General features: G+C 54.4%; 1 protein-coding gene across 1 annotated transcript in view; it reads left to right on the top strand.

The window, feature by feature from the left end:
* The first annotated feature begins 10,061 nt into the window (after nucleotides 1-10,061).
* HCN2 (hyperpolarization activated cyclic nucleotide gated potassium and sodium channel 2) overlaps nucleotides 10,062-20,485 on the top strand; it is a 21,312-nt gene continuing 10,888 nt past the window's right edge. Inside the window, exon 1 of the mRNA XM_034755573.1 lies at nucleotides 10,062-10,359. Within this exon, the coding sequence (XP_034611464.1) occupies nucleotides 10,062-10,359 (298 nt within the window). The remainder of the gene's footprint in view (nucleotides 10,360-20,485) is intronic.

Raw genomic sequence — 20,485 nt, 5'->3', positions numbered from 1 at the left:
GGAATCTTAGTCCATGGCGGGCTGCTCGGTGCTGCGGTAACAGAAATAAGCACCGTTTTCTAGACTTAGCCCTTTTTCCTTGTTGCCATGTTTAGTTCTTAGGGGTAGCTGGCCTACTGTGCCTTCGGTGTCTTAACTCACCACCCCTGGAAAATCTAAAATGAAAACATAAAGATGGGGGCCCTACAGTCGTTTGAAATCCACTTGGATTAGGGCACCAATGGATGCTGGGGGCATCACGCCTTAGAGTGGGATTTTTAAAGGCATGTAAACTCTGCCTTTTGGGCTCTCGGCCTTTCTCAGCCAGTGGCGGAGGCAGCTGCTGATGATGATAAACTTTTCCCCCCCAGAAGCGAGTGCCTCTTTATTTTGCAAAGCGCTGATAAAACGGCCATCGCACGGAGCCGAAAGCAAAGGAGGAGGATAGACTAACTCAACAGCGTCCGTCCATCGCTCCTGCTGGCAAGGATCAAAGCGCTGACGAGCCTCTGCAATCGTTGTTATGAAATCTTATCTGCCTGTTATCAGGCCGTCCAAACCAATGTTTTCAAGGCTCTGTAATGCTGGAGCTTAACAAAATGGGGTGGACAGCGCAGAGGGAGTATAAATATCAAACCACCAGCTGTAAACAATCCAGCCCCCGTCCTGCCCTGGTCCACAGTGCCGTAACACCTAGTGCTTATAGAGGAGAATGGTATTACCCCTGCCCCCCTGCTGAGCTGGGCTAGGAGAGGGCAGGGAGGAAGGAAAACAGGACTTTACACAGCTGAGACGAGCAATTGTATGAAGAATAGTTACTCTGCCTCTAGGCCTGGGCTCTGTATCACTTAAGCAGCGATATGCATCCCTATTCAGAGGTTCCTCATCTGTAAAATGAGGCTACAGGACTTACCCACAGTCTCCTGACTCCCAGCACAGTGCCCGAGCTCCTTGGCTACCCTGTCACGAACCGCGCCAGCGGTCTTGAGGGGAGAAAGGGAATTCTCTTCCGTCCACGAGTGATCAGGGTCACACGTGCAGAGTACGGAAGGGCAGGCTTGGGCCCAGGGGGGAATCAAAGGTCCGTGAGCCTATTTGCATATGAGTCTGAGCAGAAAACTCATGGCAGGTTCATTCAACTGCAAATCAAACCAGGTGATGTTTACTGCCTAGTTCTTCCCTGTATATCAGCGGGAAGGAAAATGTTAAAGCTAGAGAAGACCTTGCAGGTCAACTGTGAAGGACAGAGTGAAGGACTGGCTTGCAGCTGTTCTAATTCCCAGCACTGATTTATGGCAACCCAATTTTAGGCCTCTCGGACCTGATTCTCAGAAGTGCTCAGCACGCCCAGGTCCAGCAGAAGCAAATGGGAACTGTGAGTGCTCAGCCCTCTGGTGACCAGGCCTGTGGGTGATTCAAAAACAAGGGGCCTCCTTGAAATTCTTGGCCTTAACCCTGCTCTGCTTCAGTCTCCCAGTCAAGTAAGGGTTAGTCTATGCTTAAAACTTATATCAGCATATTCGTGTGACGGGTTCCCCCTGGGGTACCACCAGGGCCGGCTCCAGGCACCAGCGGAGGAAGCACGTACCTGGGGTGGCACATGCTGAGGGGCGGCACAGTCCGGGCGGCTTTTTTTAAATTTTATTTTGCTTGGGGTGGCAAAAATGGTAGAGCTGGCCCTGGGTACCACTGAGCCCTCTGCCGCACCAGTCCGGGCTCCCTCTCACACCGTGCTGCTGTGACAGTCTGCAAAGCCCTCCACGCTTGCACTCTCACCAGCATTCATACAGGTCAGGACACACCCAGCTGCAGTTACATGCAGACTTCTCTAACCACCAGCCTGGTATATGGCCAGTCTATGGGTTTAATACCCGGTCTGCCTCTCCCTCAATGTGAAGAGGACCATGCACGCATGTGGTATCCAAGCTGAGATTATCAGCATATTAGCTCGGTCAGTCAGGTTACGGGAAAACCCCCATACCCGGATCGACGTAACTTCACTGACCAAACCCCTGGCGTAGACGCAGCTGTGTCAACAGACAAGGGCTTCCGTCCACATAGCTACCAGCATTTGGGCAGGTGGGGCTAAAACTCCTTCTGTCGGTGCAGGCTGCGTCTACACTAGGGGGCTCTGCCGGCACAGACTCCGTAGTATAGGCGCCTGCCTTAAATTAAAGGGCTGGTCTATACTGAAAACTTCCATCGGCCTAGCGCCGTCTTTCTGGAATGTGAAACATACACACACACGTGCACACACACACACGGGCACACACACATCCTCAGAGCTGTAGCTCTGCCAATGTAACCTCCCTACCTAACTACCACTTCTCAGGGAGGCGGGTTAACTACCGTGAGGAGAGCTCCTCCCATCGCTCCAGTGCGTGTCTACGCTGGGGCTGTGCCACTGTAGCGTTACATGTGTAGACACAGCCGGAAGATTTTCCTTCCTTGCTTGGTGTTGAATGGCTGCACGTCCCTTGGCCGGGGAAAGCATCAGAGCGTTTAGTAGTGGGGAGGCAATCTGCTTTCCGGCCAGCCAGGAGCTAGCGGGCGTTGCATTGATTAAGCAGTGAAAGAAGGGGCCCTGTGCAGTGACAGAACGTAGTGAGCGTCCTCGGGAATGCTGCAATGCAGGCTGTATGTGAGAAGGGCAGGATGGGGGAACTGGCCTCCAATGCTCCTTCCCTGGCTCGGCTGTTCATGGCTGGGTACGGTGCTAGTACCAGCGCAGGCCCATCTACAGTCGGGGGAGTGAGATCATCTTCACCAGGCGTTGACTTCAGCGCCGGACTCTAACCAACCACTGCTGGTGGGGTAAGGGGCAGCCCATGCCCTGGGTTGCGCCCCGGCCGTCTTCATCAGCAGAGACTGCAGGGGAGAGAGGAGTGATTTGTTTGTCCAATCGAAACCACGTGCCCGACGTGTCAGTGATTTTACAGTGAGCTTTGGCCTGTTTCTGGCACCTTTTCTGCTGTGATCTCAAGCAGTGACCTAGACCTCCCACTGCCCCGGGAAGCATCACCTGGTCCCAGGAGGCAATCGGAGGCACAGGGCAGTTCAGGGGTTTGCAGAAGGAGTCAAAGGCAGAGTTAGAAATAGCACCCAGGAGGCTGGGAACCCAGTCACCGGCTTTTGCCATTAAACCCTGCCCCCCTTGTTACAAAGCTTGACGTTCTCTTGAGCACTTCCCAGGCCTGCTTGGATCCTTTACCACTAATGGCCGTTGCTTAAACACACACCGATCGGCCGTAGTTGGGCACTTTTGCCTTGGCAGCGTGGCAAGTTTCCTTCCCTGGGGTGCGGCCGTGGCCCGGTTTGCCCCCGCACCTGGGGTGGCAGCTGGCCTGCAGGATTCTGCTGCCTGCCAGTGGATTGCGCAAGGCAGTCTCTGTGCCTGTCTCTGGCTCGCCCTGTACCCTGGCCCGAACTCGGTGTTGTACGTGTTGTCCTGTTGACAAACCCAGCCAAAGCCTGATGGCTGTAGGCCAGACGATGGGCCCCCGTCTGGCGGAGCCGCACGACGCTCGGTTTGTGTCTTTGTTCCACGCTGCTGGGCCCCAGCAAAACAAACCCCAGGCTGGGCTGGGCGAGGAAGGGGGGAGAAATAGACTCGTGGTTGTGCTGCCCTCTGCGGGGCTCGCTCCGCTGCAGCAGCCCTGTGTGGCCGAGGCTGGGCTGAGCCTGTGTCACTTTCAATTGTGACGCCAGGATCCCGTCCTGGCTGGGCGGCGGGTGGAGGCCCTGTGCTCCCAGGGGCTGCCAGGTCTGCCAGTGCCGGGCTGGGTGAGCAGATCACCTCCCTTCCCTCCGGGGTGCCCCCTAAGGCAGCAGGTGCCCTGCTCTGTGAAGTGCTGAGTGTCACAATTAATTGAATTGCGTGTGTGGGGGTGACATTTACTAGACATTTTTAACTCTCCGCAGGCCAGCATGGCCCAAATCATGTCCCACCGCAGAGGCGGCTACTTTCTGGGGCTCTGGGTTATAAGAGCAGCTAGAACCCCCAGCTGAGCTCAAGGCGCTAGGCGCTGTACAGAGACAGTCCCTGCCTCAAAAAGCTTAGTCTTAATCAGTGGTTCTAACCTTTACTGCATCCTGCACCCCCTTTGGTTCTCAAAATATGTTCTCGCACCCCTTAAACCTAAAAAATATGTTCTCGCCCCCTTAAACCTAGATATATTTTTGTTTGTATGTTACAGTAATCGTTAAAAGATGTATAATGTTAATAAATACATAGGTTTGATGAATCAGAGTAGTTGTACTTACATGCCTGTGCTTAATTTGTGTTTTCGATTATTTGCCTTCTAAAAAAATCTGGCATGGCGCACACTCCCAGAAGGGACATCTAATGCTGTCTTTGTGTTCTCCTCCTTAGTTGGGGGGGCAGGGATAGCTCAGTGGTTTGCGCATTGGCCTGCTAAACCCAAGGTTGTGAGTTCAATCCTTGAGGGGGTCATTTAGGGATCTGGGACAAAAATCTGTCTGGGGATTGGTCCTACTTTGAGCAGAGGGTTGGACTAGATGACCTTCTGACCCTGATATTCTATGATTCTATGACCCCCAGGGGGTGCATGCACTCCAGGTTAAAAACCACTGGTCTAAATAGACAAGCCCAATAAAGGGTGGAGAGGAAACAGGCATGGGGCAGGGGGCAGAGACTAGCCAGTCAGCAGCAGACCCAAGAACAGAACTCAAGTCTCTTTTCTCCCAGTCTATCCAATGCCCTAGCCACTGTCACATCCCCTCTTTGTCTGCTAGAATCCAGTCTCCTCTGGGGTGGGCAAGTCACTGCATCCCTCCCCCTCAGTCCCTAGGGACCCAGCAGCACAGGACGGCCTTGGCACTGAGATGTCTCTGCTCGTTGTAAACCAGACGCTAAGTGACTTTGGGAACGGTGAGATGCTTTGATAAGTGGAGGCTGGAGGCTGACAGGAGGGATCAAAAACAGGGCTTTTGCCAACTGAAGCCATTCGAAAATGTTGGCCTTAACTTCAAAGTTTCCCCAGCTAATAAATCAATGTTGTTATGGCAACAGGCGCTAATGTCATATGCGTCAGGAGTCATTGCACATAAGATGAAGCTTTCCATACCAGGGGTGGGGGCTTGCGTGGGTTAAAGTGTCCTCGGAAGGGGCAGCTAAATGCGTTTCAAGGTGTCTTTGTGCAGTGTATCGAGTGCCCAAAAGGCGCGAAGACCCAGACTACCTTTGGAGACTGTTGGGAGCTGAGCAGTTTTGCTCTGAGGGGGGTGACGAAGTGAGAATTTTCTGCAATATTTTTATGAATTCTCCATTTGCCTCCAGTTCCTTCTGTACTAGCGTTGAGAGCCGGAGCCCAGGGCGTTTGTGTCACGGCGCTGGCTGGGCCGGGAAGAATGGGCCACTAAGACCCAGGCTGGAACGTGCTGAAACCGACTCGGATCAAGGGGGCGAACCCAAGCAGACAGTGGGAACCCCAATGGCTGGAACATTCACAGCGAGCTGCCAAGCGCAGGGCGATGGTTCTGCTTCTCCACTGAGCGATGAAGGGCACGGTCCCCAGCTCGAGAACAAAGGGGAAAAGTGTCAGGTGGCTAGACTACGGGCTGCCCTGTGGAGAGATGCAGGGCGCTCACCTGGGACTGACAACGGGGCAGGGAGACAGCAGGAATGGATTCCACAGCCGGTTGGCTAGAATGGACTGTGCTAACCAGCTCTGCTCCTGACCCCAGCCCCAGCCCAGCCCTGTGCCCGGTCCCAGCTGCCGGCCTTGGCCTCCAGCCAAGGCTCAGTCTCGGAGGTGATGAGACCACCTGGCCTACCCTGGCGGAAGAGGGGTTCCTCCCAGGGCTTCTTTAAAAGCTGGGGAGAAGCACAGACCCCGTGGCTCTGTGACAGTGGGTTTCCCGGTGTACAGCCGAGGGGCCGAGGCAGGAAGAGAGAACGGTGTATTGTCTGCATCTAAATGTTTTGCTCCCCTGTCTCCCCAGACAGCATTGACCCCGGTAGGTATATACATACACTGGTATCAAAGGTGCTCAGACCGGTATCGCTTATTCCAGTTTGGCAAAGCAAATCAGGCATTTATACAGATATTAAGTAAGTGCTTTATACCAGTGCAACTGCATCGGTGCCATGGCTTTTACCGGCATAACTGCGTCCATGTAAAATCCCTTCAGCTGGGCCAGTGACACTTTGTCAGTGTAGTCCAGGCCTTAGATTCCAGGAGGGACGGGGCCCATCGAACGGCTGCCTGGTGCCAGGGCAAAGTGGCATGAGCTCAGTGATCACGGCTGCAGGAGGAAACAGGAACCCCTAAGCAAATATCTCGCCTCCGCCTCGCTGACGTCTGCTCCCGTGGGAAGGTAACATACAGGATCCTGCGACCTGCTCCCGCTTGGCCAAGGGGCAGCGGTACCCAGCTGGCTCGTGCCCCTGGAATGCTCCTAATTACGCTCCAGTTGCCAGCTCGTGAGCGCAAGGGGGCCCGGGAAGGCCGCTTCCGTCTTCAGACAGGAAGGTCTGTGGCTGTAACAGCATCGAGCAGGGATGCAGGTGACCAGGCAGGGTCTTAGGGTGTGTGCTGACAAGAGTGATGGCAGAGGGGCACCAGCGCCCCTGGGGGGAGGAAGGGACCATGGTAGCGAGCAGGCTTATCCGCCTTTAGAGGCAGACAGTGCCACCTCCCTGAGAACCCCTCTGACTTCCCTGTTTCTTGGCCACTGACTCTACCTGTTTCCAGCCCAGCCCCGCCTGCCAGAAACAGTCCAGCCGGGCAGCCCCCGAGTCACCGCGCAGGGGCTGCTGGGAGACAGAGAGGAGGCTTCCGCTTGCATTTCTGCTTGTTCTGCAGGCTGAGAGCTGGTTGGTCCACAGGAGGCCTCGTAGTGGGACCTGCAGAAGCAAAGAAGCCCCCAGGCTGACGGTTAATTAAAAGTAAGGACGGGGGTGGACCGTTGAGCATGGCAGGAAAAGCCCAGCAGGGGAGTTTTGAGTTGTGCTGCACTCCCCGTTCCCTAGTTGGAGCAGGATTCCCTCTGCTCCCACCTGCCCGGCTTTCGCTCCCCATGGAAGGCCAAGGGCAGCCAAGACCTCCACGCCAGGGGGTCGCTAAAGGGAGCTGAGCGTGAGCCTGGGGTGGGATTGTGTCTCAAGGAGAAAACGAATAACGGCATCTGAGGGCACCAGTGTAGCTGAATAACAGACGCGAAAGGGAGGAATGGGATTGTGTGATCAGAGCGGGGAACTGGGAGCCAGGACTCCTGGGTTCTATTCCCAACTCTGGCAGGAGCGGGGTCTAATGGCTAAAACAGAGATCCCCAAACTGTGAGGTTCACCCCCTGGGGGGACACAGAGGAATGTTGGGGGGGGCAAACCATCCCCCACAGGGGTGGGGAGGGAGCACCACCCAGCTCTGCTCCTGGCCCCAACTGCCAGCCCAGCCCTGTGCCCGGTCCCAGCTGCCGGCCTCGGCCTCCAGCCAAGGCTCCACTCCTAGCCCCACCCCGAGCGGTGGCCCCAGCCTTGGCCCCTTACCCCTGTCCATGTCCCCCACTCCCAGAGCGGAGGTTTCGCTCCCTGCCCTGGCTCTGGGTAAGGGGAGGGTGTCATGAGGTAAAAAGTTTGGGGTCCGCTGGGTTAAAGTAGGAGACTGGGAGTTCAGGACGCCTGGGTTCTACGGCCAGCTCTGGAAGGGAGCGTGGTCGGAGCAGGCGGCTCAGACTCAGGACTCCTGGGTTCTATTTCTGGCTCTGCCCTAGGGACTTCTCACCCAGAGCCAGCAAAACCAAACCCAACCCACCAGGGATATGTAACGCTAACAAACCATTTCAGACCTTCCTCCCCCATGCATTTGGAGTACATGGCTTAGGCTAAAGGTGATGATTCAAGAAGTCTTCCACAGTTAGAAGTTTCACTAAACAAAGACATTCAGAGACAAATAAAAGCCACAGGAAGTAACATAAAGCCAGTTACCTGCTGGGTAAATGAGAGGTGATGAATCTCTGAAATGGAGCTTGGAATGATCAGAATTCATACAAACTAAAACCCGAAGGCACGATGTTCCTCCAAGTATTACTCTAAAGCCATCACACTTATTTCACTGCAAGGCACTACTCTGCGACAGCAGCCCTGGTCCAAACGTGCCGTACGGAGCCTTCTGAAGTGTGGACAAGCCTCTGCCCATTGATCCTGAGAATAGCAGCAAGGTGCGAAAATCAACTCCAACGTTAAACATCCAAATAACCGAACAATCGTTTTATTTCCGTTCACAGCAAAATATTTCCTCTGGTGTGAATGAAACCAAACTCCAGGTTCTAAACTACGTGCCCCGTACAGCTCCTATATTGTACATAAGCGCAGCCAGACTGGGTCAGTCCAACATCTAGCCCAGTGTCCTGTCTGCCAACAGTGGCCCATGCCGGGTGCCCCAGAGGGAATGAACAGAACAGGGAATCGGCAAGTGACCCATCCCCTGTCGCCCATTCCCAGCTCCTGGCATATTGTAAACCCCAGATATGCTCAGAATAATTCTAAAATCTGCTTTGCAGTTTTTTTCTGATCACCACTGGGGCATAACCACACAGGTAAGGTAACTAATTCAGTGGTTTGCAAACTGTTTGAGCTGAGCCACCCTTCCCTCCCCCCCTTTGAGTTACAATTTGGGGTTGCACCCCTCCCTCAAGCCAGACAAAAATAGACACATGCAAAAGTAGGCTTGATAACCTACCCCTAAAGCTAGTGGAGACTTTCGCACAGCTTGAATTAAATTCCCTACGCCTGCAAGTTTCAAATGCACGGCTACTTACCAGTGGCACTGCCTACCTTTCAGCCAGGCTGCCTCACTAGGGCAGGGTCAACATGTGCCCCTCTGCCCCTTCCCCCTTGGGTGTTCAGGGTCGGGGAAGGTGCCAGGGTCTCTGGGGGGCAGAGCCAGCGCTGGGCAAGGAGGCTGCTGGGAGTGGAAATCGGCGTGGCAGATGTTGACGCTGACTCACAGGCTGGGTGGCCCGCTGAGATGAGTTGGGGTGGAGATGGCCCTTCCTCTCCACCTGGGCCAGGTCCCGCTGCACTGGCATAAGCCACCTGGTCTCACCACTCCCCCCCTCCTGCAAACATTCCTCCATGCCACCCCCCAGGGGGGCCATGCCCCACAGCCTGAATTACCACTTCCCTCTCTATGAGTCTCTCCGCTTCAGAGGACCTGGAATCCATTCAGGGTCATCCTCTTTGCGCTCTGTGCTGACTTACCTTTCGCTCTGGGCTTTGCTCCCTTGTTAAGGCTGTAACTAGCTCCGTTCAGTGAGGTCGTCTTCCTGTTGCATGCAGCAAGTTTCAAGGTCTCAGCGCTGCCCTGCGGTCCATGCCCACTTCAGAAAAACCAGACTAAAAGTGAAATCTAGACCCCATGGAAGTCCATGGGAGTTTGCCATTGGCTTAAGTGGAGCCAGGATGTCACCTTCAAGCTCTGGATGGAGGCCTGATGTCTCTTCTCCTCTTAGCCCTTTCTACAATAGGATGCCAGGGCTGAAGGCTCTTTCTTCAGCCGCTTGGTGACATTGGCTAAGTTTCGCTTTACCTGACAGCACTAGGATGGTTTGAAAGGCCTGATGCCTGGGATGTCCCTTGGCCCAGTATCTCTGGTCTCTCTCTGATGGCTGCTGCAGTGAAATCTCTGGCCGAGCGGACACTGCGGGGGCAGAGGGCTCTCTTCAGATCCTTGGGACCATTTTAGGGAGGTGGCCGGCCTTGCAGCTGAGGAGCTGGGCTGGGACTCAGATCTGATTGCCATGGTAGGGGCAACGGTTCCTTCCCCAAACTGCGCCTTGGGGGTTTGAAAGGCGGCGCAGTGGTCAGGAACTCAGGCTGATGGGAAAGACGGTGACGCCAACAGCCCGGTACCCCCGAGCACCAGCGCGGGGCATTGGAGACTTGACCCCCGCACCCAAGTCTAGCTTGGGGGAACTCAAGGGCTGGCAGTACAAGACGGTGTGGTTACAGGGAATATCACCCTTACTCAGTGTGAATTCGAATTTCCACCCGTCTGTGAATCCACACGCTGGGCAGCAGAGGGCACTGCTCTCCTGCAGATTCTGGGCAAAGGCAAATGATGGAGGAGCTTCTGTTGAGTCTCCTGTACCCTCCTGGATCTCACCCAGCCGTCAGTCTCCTGCGGCTGCCCGGGCACAAGGCGGACTTGTGGGAGCTGCCCCTCTTCCTGCTCTGCTCAAGTCTGTTACCAGGAGCCCGGGCAAAGGAAGAGGCTGCCAATCAGTCCCCTGTTATCTTTGCCTTCAGCTCATCCAAGCATTTCTTGGAGCTGTTCGGTGCTCGGCCCCCTGTGGCCGCCAGCAAGCCCAGCCTCACAACCCCACAGGTGGCAAAGCGGGATCGCCCCCATTTTACAGGTGGGGAAACTGAGGCACAGAGCTGGGACACATTGTGCTAGAGGTGTGGAATTCAGGCCTCCCATGGCTGTGCTCAGAGCGCTAGGTCGCGCTGTGTCTGTCCATAGATCGGGACTCTGTTTGGAGGCACCGAATCCCCCCACCGATTCTCCTGCCCCTCCCCTCACCCCCTTGTGCTGAGACCTGCAAACGCTCGTTATCAGCCAGTGTCTCCGATACTTCTCTGTGAAACTCCAATGTGCTTTCGCACAATCCCAGCCCAGCCACGAGCCGGGCCAACGTCCCCTCTGCTGGTCTCCACTTGAATGTGGAAGCAGGACTGGGCCCGTATCTCCTGTGTCACGTGCATTTGTACTGGGCCTTCATCCCCTCCGTCCTCCTCCTCCTCCTCTTCTTTTCTCCATTTCCTGCTCTGCAGACGCCGCCTGCCCTCTGTCCGCCCCACCTGCCAGCAGCAAGCCCGGAGCCTGCAAAGGGGCTAAATAGGGAAACAATAAGTGGATATTTATAACCCAGGTTTCAGGTTCAGCCCGCGGAGCTGGGAGGTGGAGAAACCGCCTTGTGCTCAGGGCTCCTCTGTCAGCCCCCGACTGGTTTTAAAATAGAAGAACTGTGTCCATTTAGCCCTGCTGCGGTTGCAGCCCAGAAGAGAGAAAAGATCAGGGAGGACGGGAAAGTAACAGCCCGGGCTGGAAGGAGGTTTCCTATAACCTAGTGACTGTTCCTCTTGGAAGCTGCTTCCACTCCCGAGCACGGAGGTAAAGTGGAAGGGACAGAAATATCCCCAAGAGGCCAGGAAACAGTCTTGGGTGTGATGGTGCGTCGCGCACTCCAACTGATGCCATCTGTGCAGAGCTCGGCAGAAAAGGCCAGTGCGTGCTCACGCAGGACCTCTTTTATGGCCCTGCTGTTTGACTTTGGGCAAGTCACTTCTCTGTGTCTCTGTTTTCCTCTCTCCCATCCATGTCTGTCTGTCTTGCCAGAGTTGCTCAGCACAGGAGGTGTCTCTCCCTCCAGGGCTCTGCTCTCAGCTGGGGTCTCTGGCCCTGTAGTCATGGTGTGATGGAGCAGGGAGCGAGGCGGATTTGACCTGGGAATGTAGCCTGGGAGTTACATTGAGCTACCTGAGTTGAACCTGGGCCAGGAAGGGGGTGGGAGAGGTGACACCTTCTGCCCAGGAGATGGAACAAAGGAGAGGAGGAGCAGGGGGCGTGGGGGGGAGAGCTGCTGGAGGGATTTGGGAGTTTTTTTTCAGTTTTGGGCTGGGAGGTGCAACGCAGGGAACCCCAAGCTGGGGTCTAAGCTCCCTGCACTCCCCAAAAGGACTTGATTGAGGGGTCCTGGTTGTATCTACGAGCTCTGCTGTAGACTGTGTTCCTGTTGTCCAATAAACCTTCCGTTTTACTGGCTGGCTGAGGGTCACGGTGAATCTCAGAAAGAGGGGTGCAGGGCCCTGAGTCCCCCACACTCCATGACAAATGGAAATAATAAAACACTGAAAGTTTAACTCGATACATGCTTCATCATCCAGAGAGACATCGTCATCACCCAGCCTTCTTCAGCCAGAGATAGCAAAGCGCTTCACAAAAGATCATGTCGTCATCCACATGGTACAGGTGAGGAAACTGAGGCACGGAAGCGGGGGTAGGGGCGTGAATCGCCCACGGTCACCCAGTGAGCCAGCGGCAGAAGCAGGAATAGGACCTCTTCATTGCCTATGAAGTCCAGGATCCAAGTTCCCCACTTTGTGTTCTCATTTCCACCTGTGTAGAATGGTCTCTTGCATTGATGGTAACATTTCACACCAGGGTAACTGACACAAGGTGCAGGGCCTGGGAGACTCAGTCTCTCAGTGCTCCGGGGCTAGATCCTCTGCATAGCCCCACGGAAATCAAGGAGGGGATTTGTCTCATGCTTACACCCGATCCAGCTTAGGAAGGTGCAGGCTGGGCCGGAACTCTTAACTCGCTAAAGATCTTCTGAAAAAACTCCTACCAGGTAACTGACATGAACTTCATGCCAGGCCTTCTGTATGCACCCAGCACCAAAGCAGGCTAGTTATCTTGGTCTGGACCCCCTGGTCCCCTGGCATCCCCCTTGTACTCTGCCTAATCTTGTGCTGTTCCAGCCCTCTTGTTATGGAGCAAGCAAGCAGTGCCCCCCGCCTTGTCTGCCCTTTATGCTAACATGTGATATGCCCAGGAGAGAGCCATGCGAGGACACGGAGGGCCCAGCAGACATCTCAGCATAATGAAAGCTCTGCTGCAAAATGCTGTTGGCTGTGTGTGTGTGTGTGTAGGGAAGGAGGGTTAGATTAGCCAGATTTGCCTTTATAAATGTTGCTACGCTCTGTGTGGGCGGTGGGGGACTGGGGTTAGATCCGCCAGTTTTCTCCTTTGTAACAGACTAAGGCGAGACATAAGGAGGGGAGGGGAATCTCCCGAGGTCCAGGCAGTGCTGGAAGGGACAGGATAAAGCCAACAGGCTGTTAGATCGGGTCAGTCATTCGGACACTCCTGGGGTGGGGCGGAGTGGAATTCTTCCGCATGAATCGTCGCAGGGGAGAAACCCAAGTGGTGGATTCAAAGGGGCTGGGCTTTGACATGGGCACTTGAGGTGGATCCCGGGAAGCAGCCAGGTCTAGAGCTCAGGGGACCAAGAGAGGAGCAAGTGGCACCGAGGCCCCTGCCCAAGGGGGATGAACATTGCATCGGTCTGCAGTGTTGATGCAGGTGATGGTGAGAGAGAGGCTGGACTAGTGGTTAGGGCACTGACCTGGGAGATCCGGGTTCAGTTCCCTGCTCTGCTGAAGACTGCCTGGCGCAGTTAATCCATTTCTCCAGGCCTGTTTCCCTCTCTGTACAATAGCGCTGCTCACAAACCCATACACGAGCAGGAGGGGCTCAGGTACCCACCAATGGGGGCCAAGTCGAGAGACGATCTCCGGCACTAGAAGTCTCTCTGCTCGTACCACTAGCAGCTAAAGCCGGTGATGGTCCCACTCCCCGCTCAGCTGTGCCATGGCCTATGGCTGTAGTGTCAGCCCTGGGGGAAACGGACTCTGATCCTTGCCCTCTCTCCACCCAGCCGGCTCGAAACAGGCCTGACTGTCCTGAGAGATGGGATCCTCTTGTCTCACACTGCAGGGAGTTCCGGGTGTGATGGGGGAGAATGAGTCTCTTCTCCCAGAGGATGGGCTCGGGCTTGCACCCTCTCATGAGCAGAAGGCTGCGCTTAGGTGCAGAGTCAGCGTCAGCTAGGAGGGAGGGGTGGCAGCTCTGACCCCATGCCACATGCAGCCAGTCCCCTCTTTCCCGCTCAGCTGACCGGGCACTGAGTACGGCTTCCCAGGGAGATGCTGGTGCTGGTGGATCTACCGCTAAAAGATTCTGATTTCAGCTGGAGGGAGGGGAACAAAGAATTACCGCAAGCCCAACTCTACCCACAGCTTCAGACGGTCGTCAGCAAACGGAACTCTCTGTCTCTCTGGTCCATATATTGCGGTAGTGCCCAGAGACCTCGGTCTGGACAAGAGCCCACCTTTGCTGGGTGCTGTGCAGACAGGCCCAGTCCCGAGGAGGCTATAGTTTAAGATCAGCTGCAACAAGTGAGTGTGACAAAAAATTGGAAGGAAACAGGGCAGGAGGAGGCAGGAGGCTCCGTCAGCTGTGAATCTGTGTCCAGAAGACCAGCCAGGCTGGCAGTGTCAGGGGATGGGCTGAGAGACAGAGTGTGTCTCCTACGCCCCTCAGGAACATGTGTGCATGTTTTTCCTTTTTCCTCTCATGTACATCTGTGCATACTCTTCTCTGTGCTCTCACCTGCCATAAGAGGCTTGCCTGTAGTATGTTGTTCAGCCACTAGATGTCTCTGCATGCTGTGTAGAATTCCAGACAATGGTCCCTGGTACACAAGGGAGACAAAACTGGCACTCAAGCTGTGTGGAAGCCTGTTTGTGGCTGTTGTGGTTTTCTTTACTAAATGCCTCCTGTGGTTCCACGTACTGTGACACCGCCCACTTCCCCACCACTCCCCCACCCAGGCACGTCAGTCTTATATGATCCCCATCAGCATGGTGATGCACTGAGCATCTCACAACACTCCTGTGAGGTACAGCAGGGCTATGATCCCCATTTTATAGATGGGAAACTGAGGCACAGAGAGACTGAGTGACTTGCCCCAGATCAAACAGAGCAGAGAAAGGAACCCAGAAGTCCTAGGCTAGTGCCCTAATCTCTGGACCATCCTTCCTCACACTCACTCTTTCTACCTTTCCTTCTCCTTTATTCTGGAGGGCTCTGATTAAGACATCTCTCTCTAATGCCTCTCACCTTGCTGTCTAACCTGCCCCCTCCTCACCTGGCCTGTCTCTGGAAAGGTCAGATGATTCCAAACCTCTCCAGACTGCCACATGCAGCAGCAGGATGTTTTGCTCCATGCAAACTGCCTCAGCAAGGGCTGTCTGCAGTGATCCTTTGCGAATCTCTTTGCTAGGCAAACACCCAGGTCCACAAGCCACCACTGGCACTAGGGGCTGAGCACATGGGGGCCCTTGGCCGGCTGTCGTCTTGTGACACACACACAGCTATCTGCAGCTGCCAGAAGGGACAACTGACCCCAAAAAAGTCTCCATAAAATCAAATCACCTTCAGGGTCTCCTCCCCCTCCCTTCCCCTCCATCTCACAAACACACACACCAGATGGCTAATGAGGTGGACGCAGAGTTCAGTCCGAAAGATGCTTCGCAGTGCAGCGTTGAGCCTTGGATGGTTTTCTCGGCGTGGCGTGTCCTGCTGTCTGGTTTGCTTTGGCTGTCTGTCCCTGGAATGTGTTTGTTGGCAGGCCTGATAATGAGCCTGTAAACAGAGGATGCTGCTGGCACATGTGAGCCCTGCGTGTGTGATGGAGATGGCAACCTGCTGCTCGCGGGTGTGTGTTTATCCTTGTGTACGTGGTGCAGGTAGTAGACTGGTGTGCGAGAGAGAGAGAGGGAGTCATGCAAGTTGCAGTGTGTGTGTGTAGAGCTGTGGGGGGTGGGTAACACTGGTTGTAGCATATAGTGAGTGTATATGTGTGTAGCTGGGGTGATGCATGGGGGATGACTGTAGTGGGGAGAAGCAGGTTGTAGCATTTGGGTGATTGTAGTGGGGTAATGCAGGGTGTAGCATGGGGGATGACTGTAGTGGGGTGATGCAGGGTGTAGCACGGGGTATGACTGTAGTGGGGAGATGCAGGATGTAGCACGGGGGATGACTGTAGTGGGGAGATGCAGGGTATAGCACGGGGGATGGCTGTAGTGGGGTAATGCAGGGTGTAGCATGGGGGATGATTGTAGTGGGGTGATGCAAGGTGTAGCATGGGGAATGGCCATAGTGGGGTGATGCAGGGTGTAGCACGGGAGATGACCGTAGTCGGGTGATGGAGGGTGTAGCAAGGGGGATGAGTGTAGTGGGGTCATGCAGGGTGTAGCATGGGGGAATGACTGTAGTGGGGAGATGCAGGGTGTAGCATGGGGGATGGCCATACTGGGGTGATGCAGGATGTAGCAAGGGAGATGACTGTAGTGGGGAGATGCAGGATGTAGCACGGGGGATGACTGTAGTGGGGAGATGCAGGGTGTAGCATGGGGGATGGCCATACTGGGGTGATGCAGGATGTAGCAAGGGAGATGACTGTAGTGGGGAGATGCAGGATGTAGCATGGGGGATGACTGTAGTGGGGAGATGCAGGATGTAGCACGGGGGATGGCTGTAGTGGGGTGATGCAGGATGTAGCACGGGAGATGACTGTAGTGGGGTGATGCAGGGTGTAGCACGGGGGATGGCTGTAGTGGGGTGATGCAGGGTGTAGCACGGGGGATGGCTGTAGTGGGGTGATGCAGGGTGTAGCACGGGGGATGGCTGTAGTGGGGAGATGCAGGGTATAGCACGGGGGATGACTGTAGTGGGGAGATGCAGGGTATAGCACGGGGATGGCTGTAGTGGGGTGATGCAGGGTGTAGCATGGGGGATGGCTGTAGTGGGGAGATGCAGGGTATAGCACGGGGTATGACCGTAGTGGGGTGATGCAGGGTGTAGCATGGGGGTCTATGCATGAGCATGCATTTGGGCTCATGCCTGGTGCTGTGTGTAACTGTATCTGTGTGTGACGTAGGGGGAAGTGTAATATATGGGGGGGGGAGGGGGTATGACAAGCTGGCAGAGTCTCTCCTTGCCATGCAGGTGGCAGTGTTAGTGTGAAATGCAGCTTGTCCCAGATCCACAGGATCGGTGCTACAGCCCCAGCTTTGGAACAGTCTCTAGGAGGAACCCCTTCAGTGGGCCAGACACCCAAAGAGCTTCCCTCTTCCTCCAGGGTAAGCCGTGCGGCTTCACCACCTCCTTGGACTGGACCTCTGGGCCTTCAGCGCCCCTGCTTCACACCGCGAGCTCCGTTCAGCCACTCCAACTGAGACAGATTTGTCCACTCATCAGCGATTAAAGCAGCTCACCCAGCATTCGCACCGGCTTGCTAGTCACCTGGAACCCAGCATAGGAAGTCCTTAGGGTAGCACCGAGAACTGAAGGTTAAAGCATAATCCATTCTGGTTGGCCCAGAGCCCAGCCAAGCTGCAGTGAACCCCTCTCTGTCCATCTGACCTTCCTCAGACTCCAGGGAGAGTTCTGGCTCCTTCCAGAAATCAGATCTTATCCCCCACCTCACACCTGACAGTCCTTTGATCTCCATCTCCCTCTAGGTCCTTGGTTGCTAGGTGCCAATGTCCTAGCGTTTGGATTTGCCACTGTCTTCTCAGGTACTCCACTGATATGGACACTAAGGCCCAGGGAGCTAGGCGACACCCACCTATGTCTCCTAGCCTTCCCTGAGAGCAAACAGTCCCCAGCCACCCACTGGGTAACAATGCCACCCAGAGGGGAAACTGAGGCACGCATAGGACTCACAAAACTATTCCCACTTTGTCACACAGCTTCCAGTCTGGTTTTGTGTCTCTGTGTGATGCAAGGGCCAGGCAGGCTGGTGTCTAGGTGCCACGGTGGTGGGCGAACTAGCCATGCCCTGAGACACCAGGGATCCTGCTCTGTGTCGAGTCATTTTCAGCCTTCCCTGTCTAGCAAAGGCAGCTCCCTAGGGCTTCTCACATGCTGCCACAACTTGGCTTCCTTTCTCTTGGCTGATGGACCCCTGAGCTTCCATGCCTGGGCCTCGATCCCAGGAGAGGAGCTGAAATCCTCAAGCCGCTTTCCCCACTGCTCTGTCCAGACCTCTCGGAAGCTCAGACTCTTTCCACAAACCAAACCCGAACGAGAATTTGGAGTCTTTCAGATGAGACGTAAAAACGAAGATCCTGACCACTTGAGTCCATTCTGGCGCCTGCCTCCTTAAAATGAGACAGGCCTAGCCAATCTTCAGAGGGTTCAAAATCAGGCTCTGGCTCTGAATATTCCAGCGTGATCCCCTGATCTCTAACTACCCACCCCCACCATGGCAGTTTCAAGCAGACAGTATTTTTCTTCCTTCCTTGTTCTAATTCCCAGTGGGAGGCTGTGCTTGGGAATTGCTACATCCCACCATGAAAGCAACTGTATTTCAATGGTGGGTGTGAGGCAATTCCTATGAATGCTTTGATTGTTTAGTATTGTGGATACGAAGCTGTGTCAACCCAGACATAATTCTGTAACAAACAAATGAGAAGACTATAGCGTTCCGGAAACAGATATGCATGCATATCTAGTGATCTGCCCAGTTTGACTCCTCACCCTGCCTATTCCTAGCCATCTAGAGAAAGGGAAAATTGGCCTACTAGTTCTTAAAATGTCTGTAACCTTTAAGGAACATCGCACCACAAAGAAAGCTATTCATCTCTATTCCCTTCCAGCCCAGGCCAGGTTGGGAACCTGCAGCGGAAGGTGGGGCTGTCAATTTCGGGGCTGTGAGATCAGGAGTACTGCCTACAGTCAGATTCCCCAGGGAGTTATAAAGTGGATGATTAATGCCCATCGTTCTGCGTTCAACCCCAAAATGGCAGCAATCCTCCATAAAATGCACTTTTCTTCTGAACTGGATCCACTCAGTGCACATGCAAAGATGGGCAAAGGATTCATGGAAAACACCAGATGTCGGAAGACAAATCTTCCCCCAGTGTCACCCTTTTCCCAAGTCTTAGCTGTTTCCCAGGTGCTCTGATTAACTCTGTGTCGTAGAGCACCATCAGGCAATGCCTAAGGATCTGCGAGTGGCTTCCATTACGAGACCTGGGTTTTATGGGTCAGGGTCTCATCTGCCAAAATTGACGTGATGGTGAATGAAGTCCCAGCCCCCGGCTGATTTGGCTGGTTTTAAGTCATCGAGGGTGTCAAACAAGGGGAAGGTCAATATAGGGTGTGTATCTATCTATGAAAGTGTAGACCACATTGGCTCCCTGTTTGTGTGTGTGCGCCAGAGACGGTTAGTTTCTTAGCGTGAACTGGCTGCTAATCCTGTTGGCCCTGCAGAGCAGAGGGAGAGAGGCAGTGAACCGTGCACTGCACTAGGATACAGGACTCTTGGGCTGTCACAAACTTCCTGTGTGATCATGAGCACGTCATTTCCATTTCCTGCTCTGTGCCTCAGTTTCCCCATCCGTAAAATGGGGAGAGTGATGCTGACCTCCTTTGTAAAGTGCTGCGAGATGACAGATGAACACTTTAGCAGGGCTGGAAAACATTATTTTTTGCTTCATGCACCACCAAGAAAACTTGTCACCTAAAGTCTGGCTGCAGAATTGTCTGTTCCTCACGGCAGCGAGGTCAAACACTGCAGAGTCTCCAGGTTTCAGGCTGAGTTTGCAGGGTATAAAGGTAATTTAGGGTTGCTAAATGGAGGAAAATACAGCCTAGAGAGACTGTATGGGACTCCCACAGCATGGTGGTGTTCAGAGAGTCATTTTTATAATTTTCTGGGTTGGTGGATTGCAAAACTGGGTTTGTTTTTTGTTTTAAATGGCGAAGTTAAGAAGATATCAACTCTTTGGCGATTAAGTGACCTGCCCAGGGAGACTGTGGCAGAGCCAGGAACTGAATCCAGATTTCCTGCATCCCAGTCTAGTGTTTTAGCTGCAAGACCAGATAGGAAGCTATTACTCGTGCAGAGTAAGTACATTTCCCTGTAAGTACTTTTCCTCTGAATATTTCCATCACCTAGACACTGGGTACAGAATGCACAGCCTCCGGCCCCTGCAGCTCCTCTCAGGCTTCCTGTACTGCCATGATGTAGCTGTTGTTTTAAACAAACATTCAGGAGAGAAAATCAAACATAGTCGCTGTGAGGTACGGCACGAACGGGCCAAGGCTAATGCACTTTGTTGAGGCACAGACAGCAATTCCATAATCCCCCAGCCTGCCGCTGAGACCCTTGCAACTCATAGCAGGCGTGGGGGTGGGGGTGTGTCATCCTTAGCACCCCTGGACCTGGCCATCCTGGGCTCTGACACTGATGGCATTCTAGGCCTCCACCGGGGTTTGGGACTCATGCACAACACCTCCGCTGCTTGCTGGGGGCGGGGAGGGGGCTGTGCTGCATTGCTAAGACCCGGCAGCAAGATGGGACTCCAGGGGGGACTGAAGGCTCAAACCTGAATTCTTTTTCCCAGTGGAACTTCTGCCTCTCACATTTCCCTCCCCCCTTTTCTCTCTTCTATCCCCTCTGCCCATCCCTCCTGTCTTGCCTTACGCTTCCCCTGCCCTCATTTCACTGTCGCATGCTTCTTTTTTATCCTCCTCTCTCTCCTTTCTTTCTCCCTCCAGCATTCCCTTTCTCTTTTCCTTTCTCTCCACCTGCCCCCCCCTTGATTTCCCTTTCTCCCTTCTCTTTCCCCCCCCCCCTTTCTTTCTTCCATTTTGTCCCTTCTCCCTCTCCCCTTGTGTTACCCCCTTCTCCTGCCTTACTCCACCCCCTCCCCATTCTTCACCCCTCCCTCCATCCCTCCTGCCTCCTTCCCCCTCTTCTCCTTGTCTCTCTCCCTCCATCTCTCCTGCCTCATTCCCCTCTTCTCCCAGTCTGTCTCTCCCTCCATTCCTTCTATCTCATTCCCACTCTTCCCATCCTTCCCCCCTCCTCCCTCCCTCTTCTCCTTGTCTCTGTCTCTCCC

Source organism: Trachemys scripta, chromosome 22 (genome assembly GCF_013100865.1).
Source record: "Trachemys scripta elegans isolate TJP31775 chromosome 22, CAS_Tse_1.0, whole genome shotgun sequence".
Classification (NCBI taxonomy): Eukaryota; Metazoa; Chordata; order Testudines; family Emydidae; genus Trachemys; species Trachemys scripta.
The sequence above is the reverse complement of the archived record's forward strand: the minus strand, read 5'-3'. Positions and strand labels throughout refer to the sequence as shown.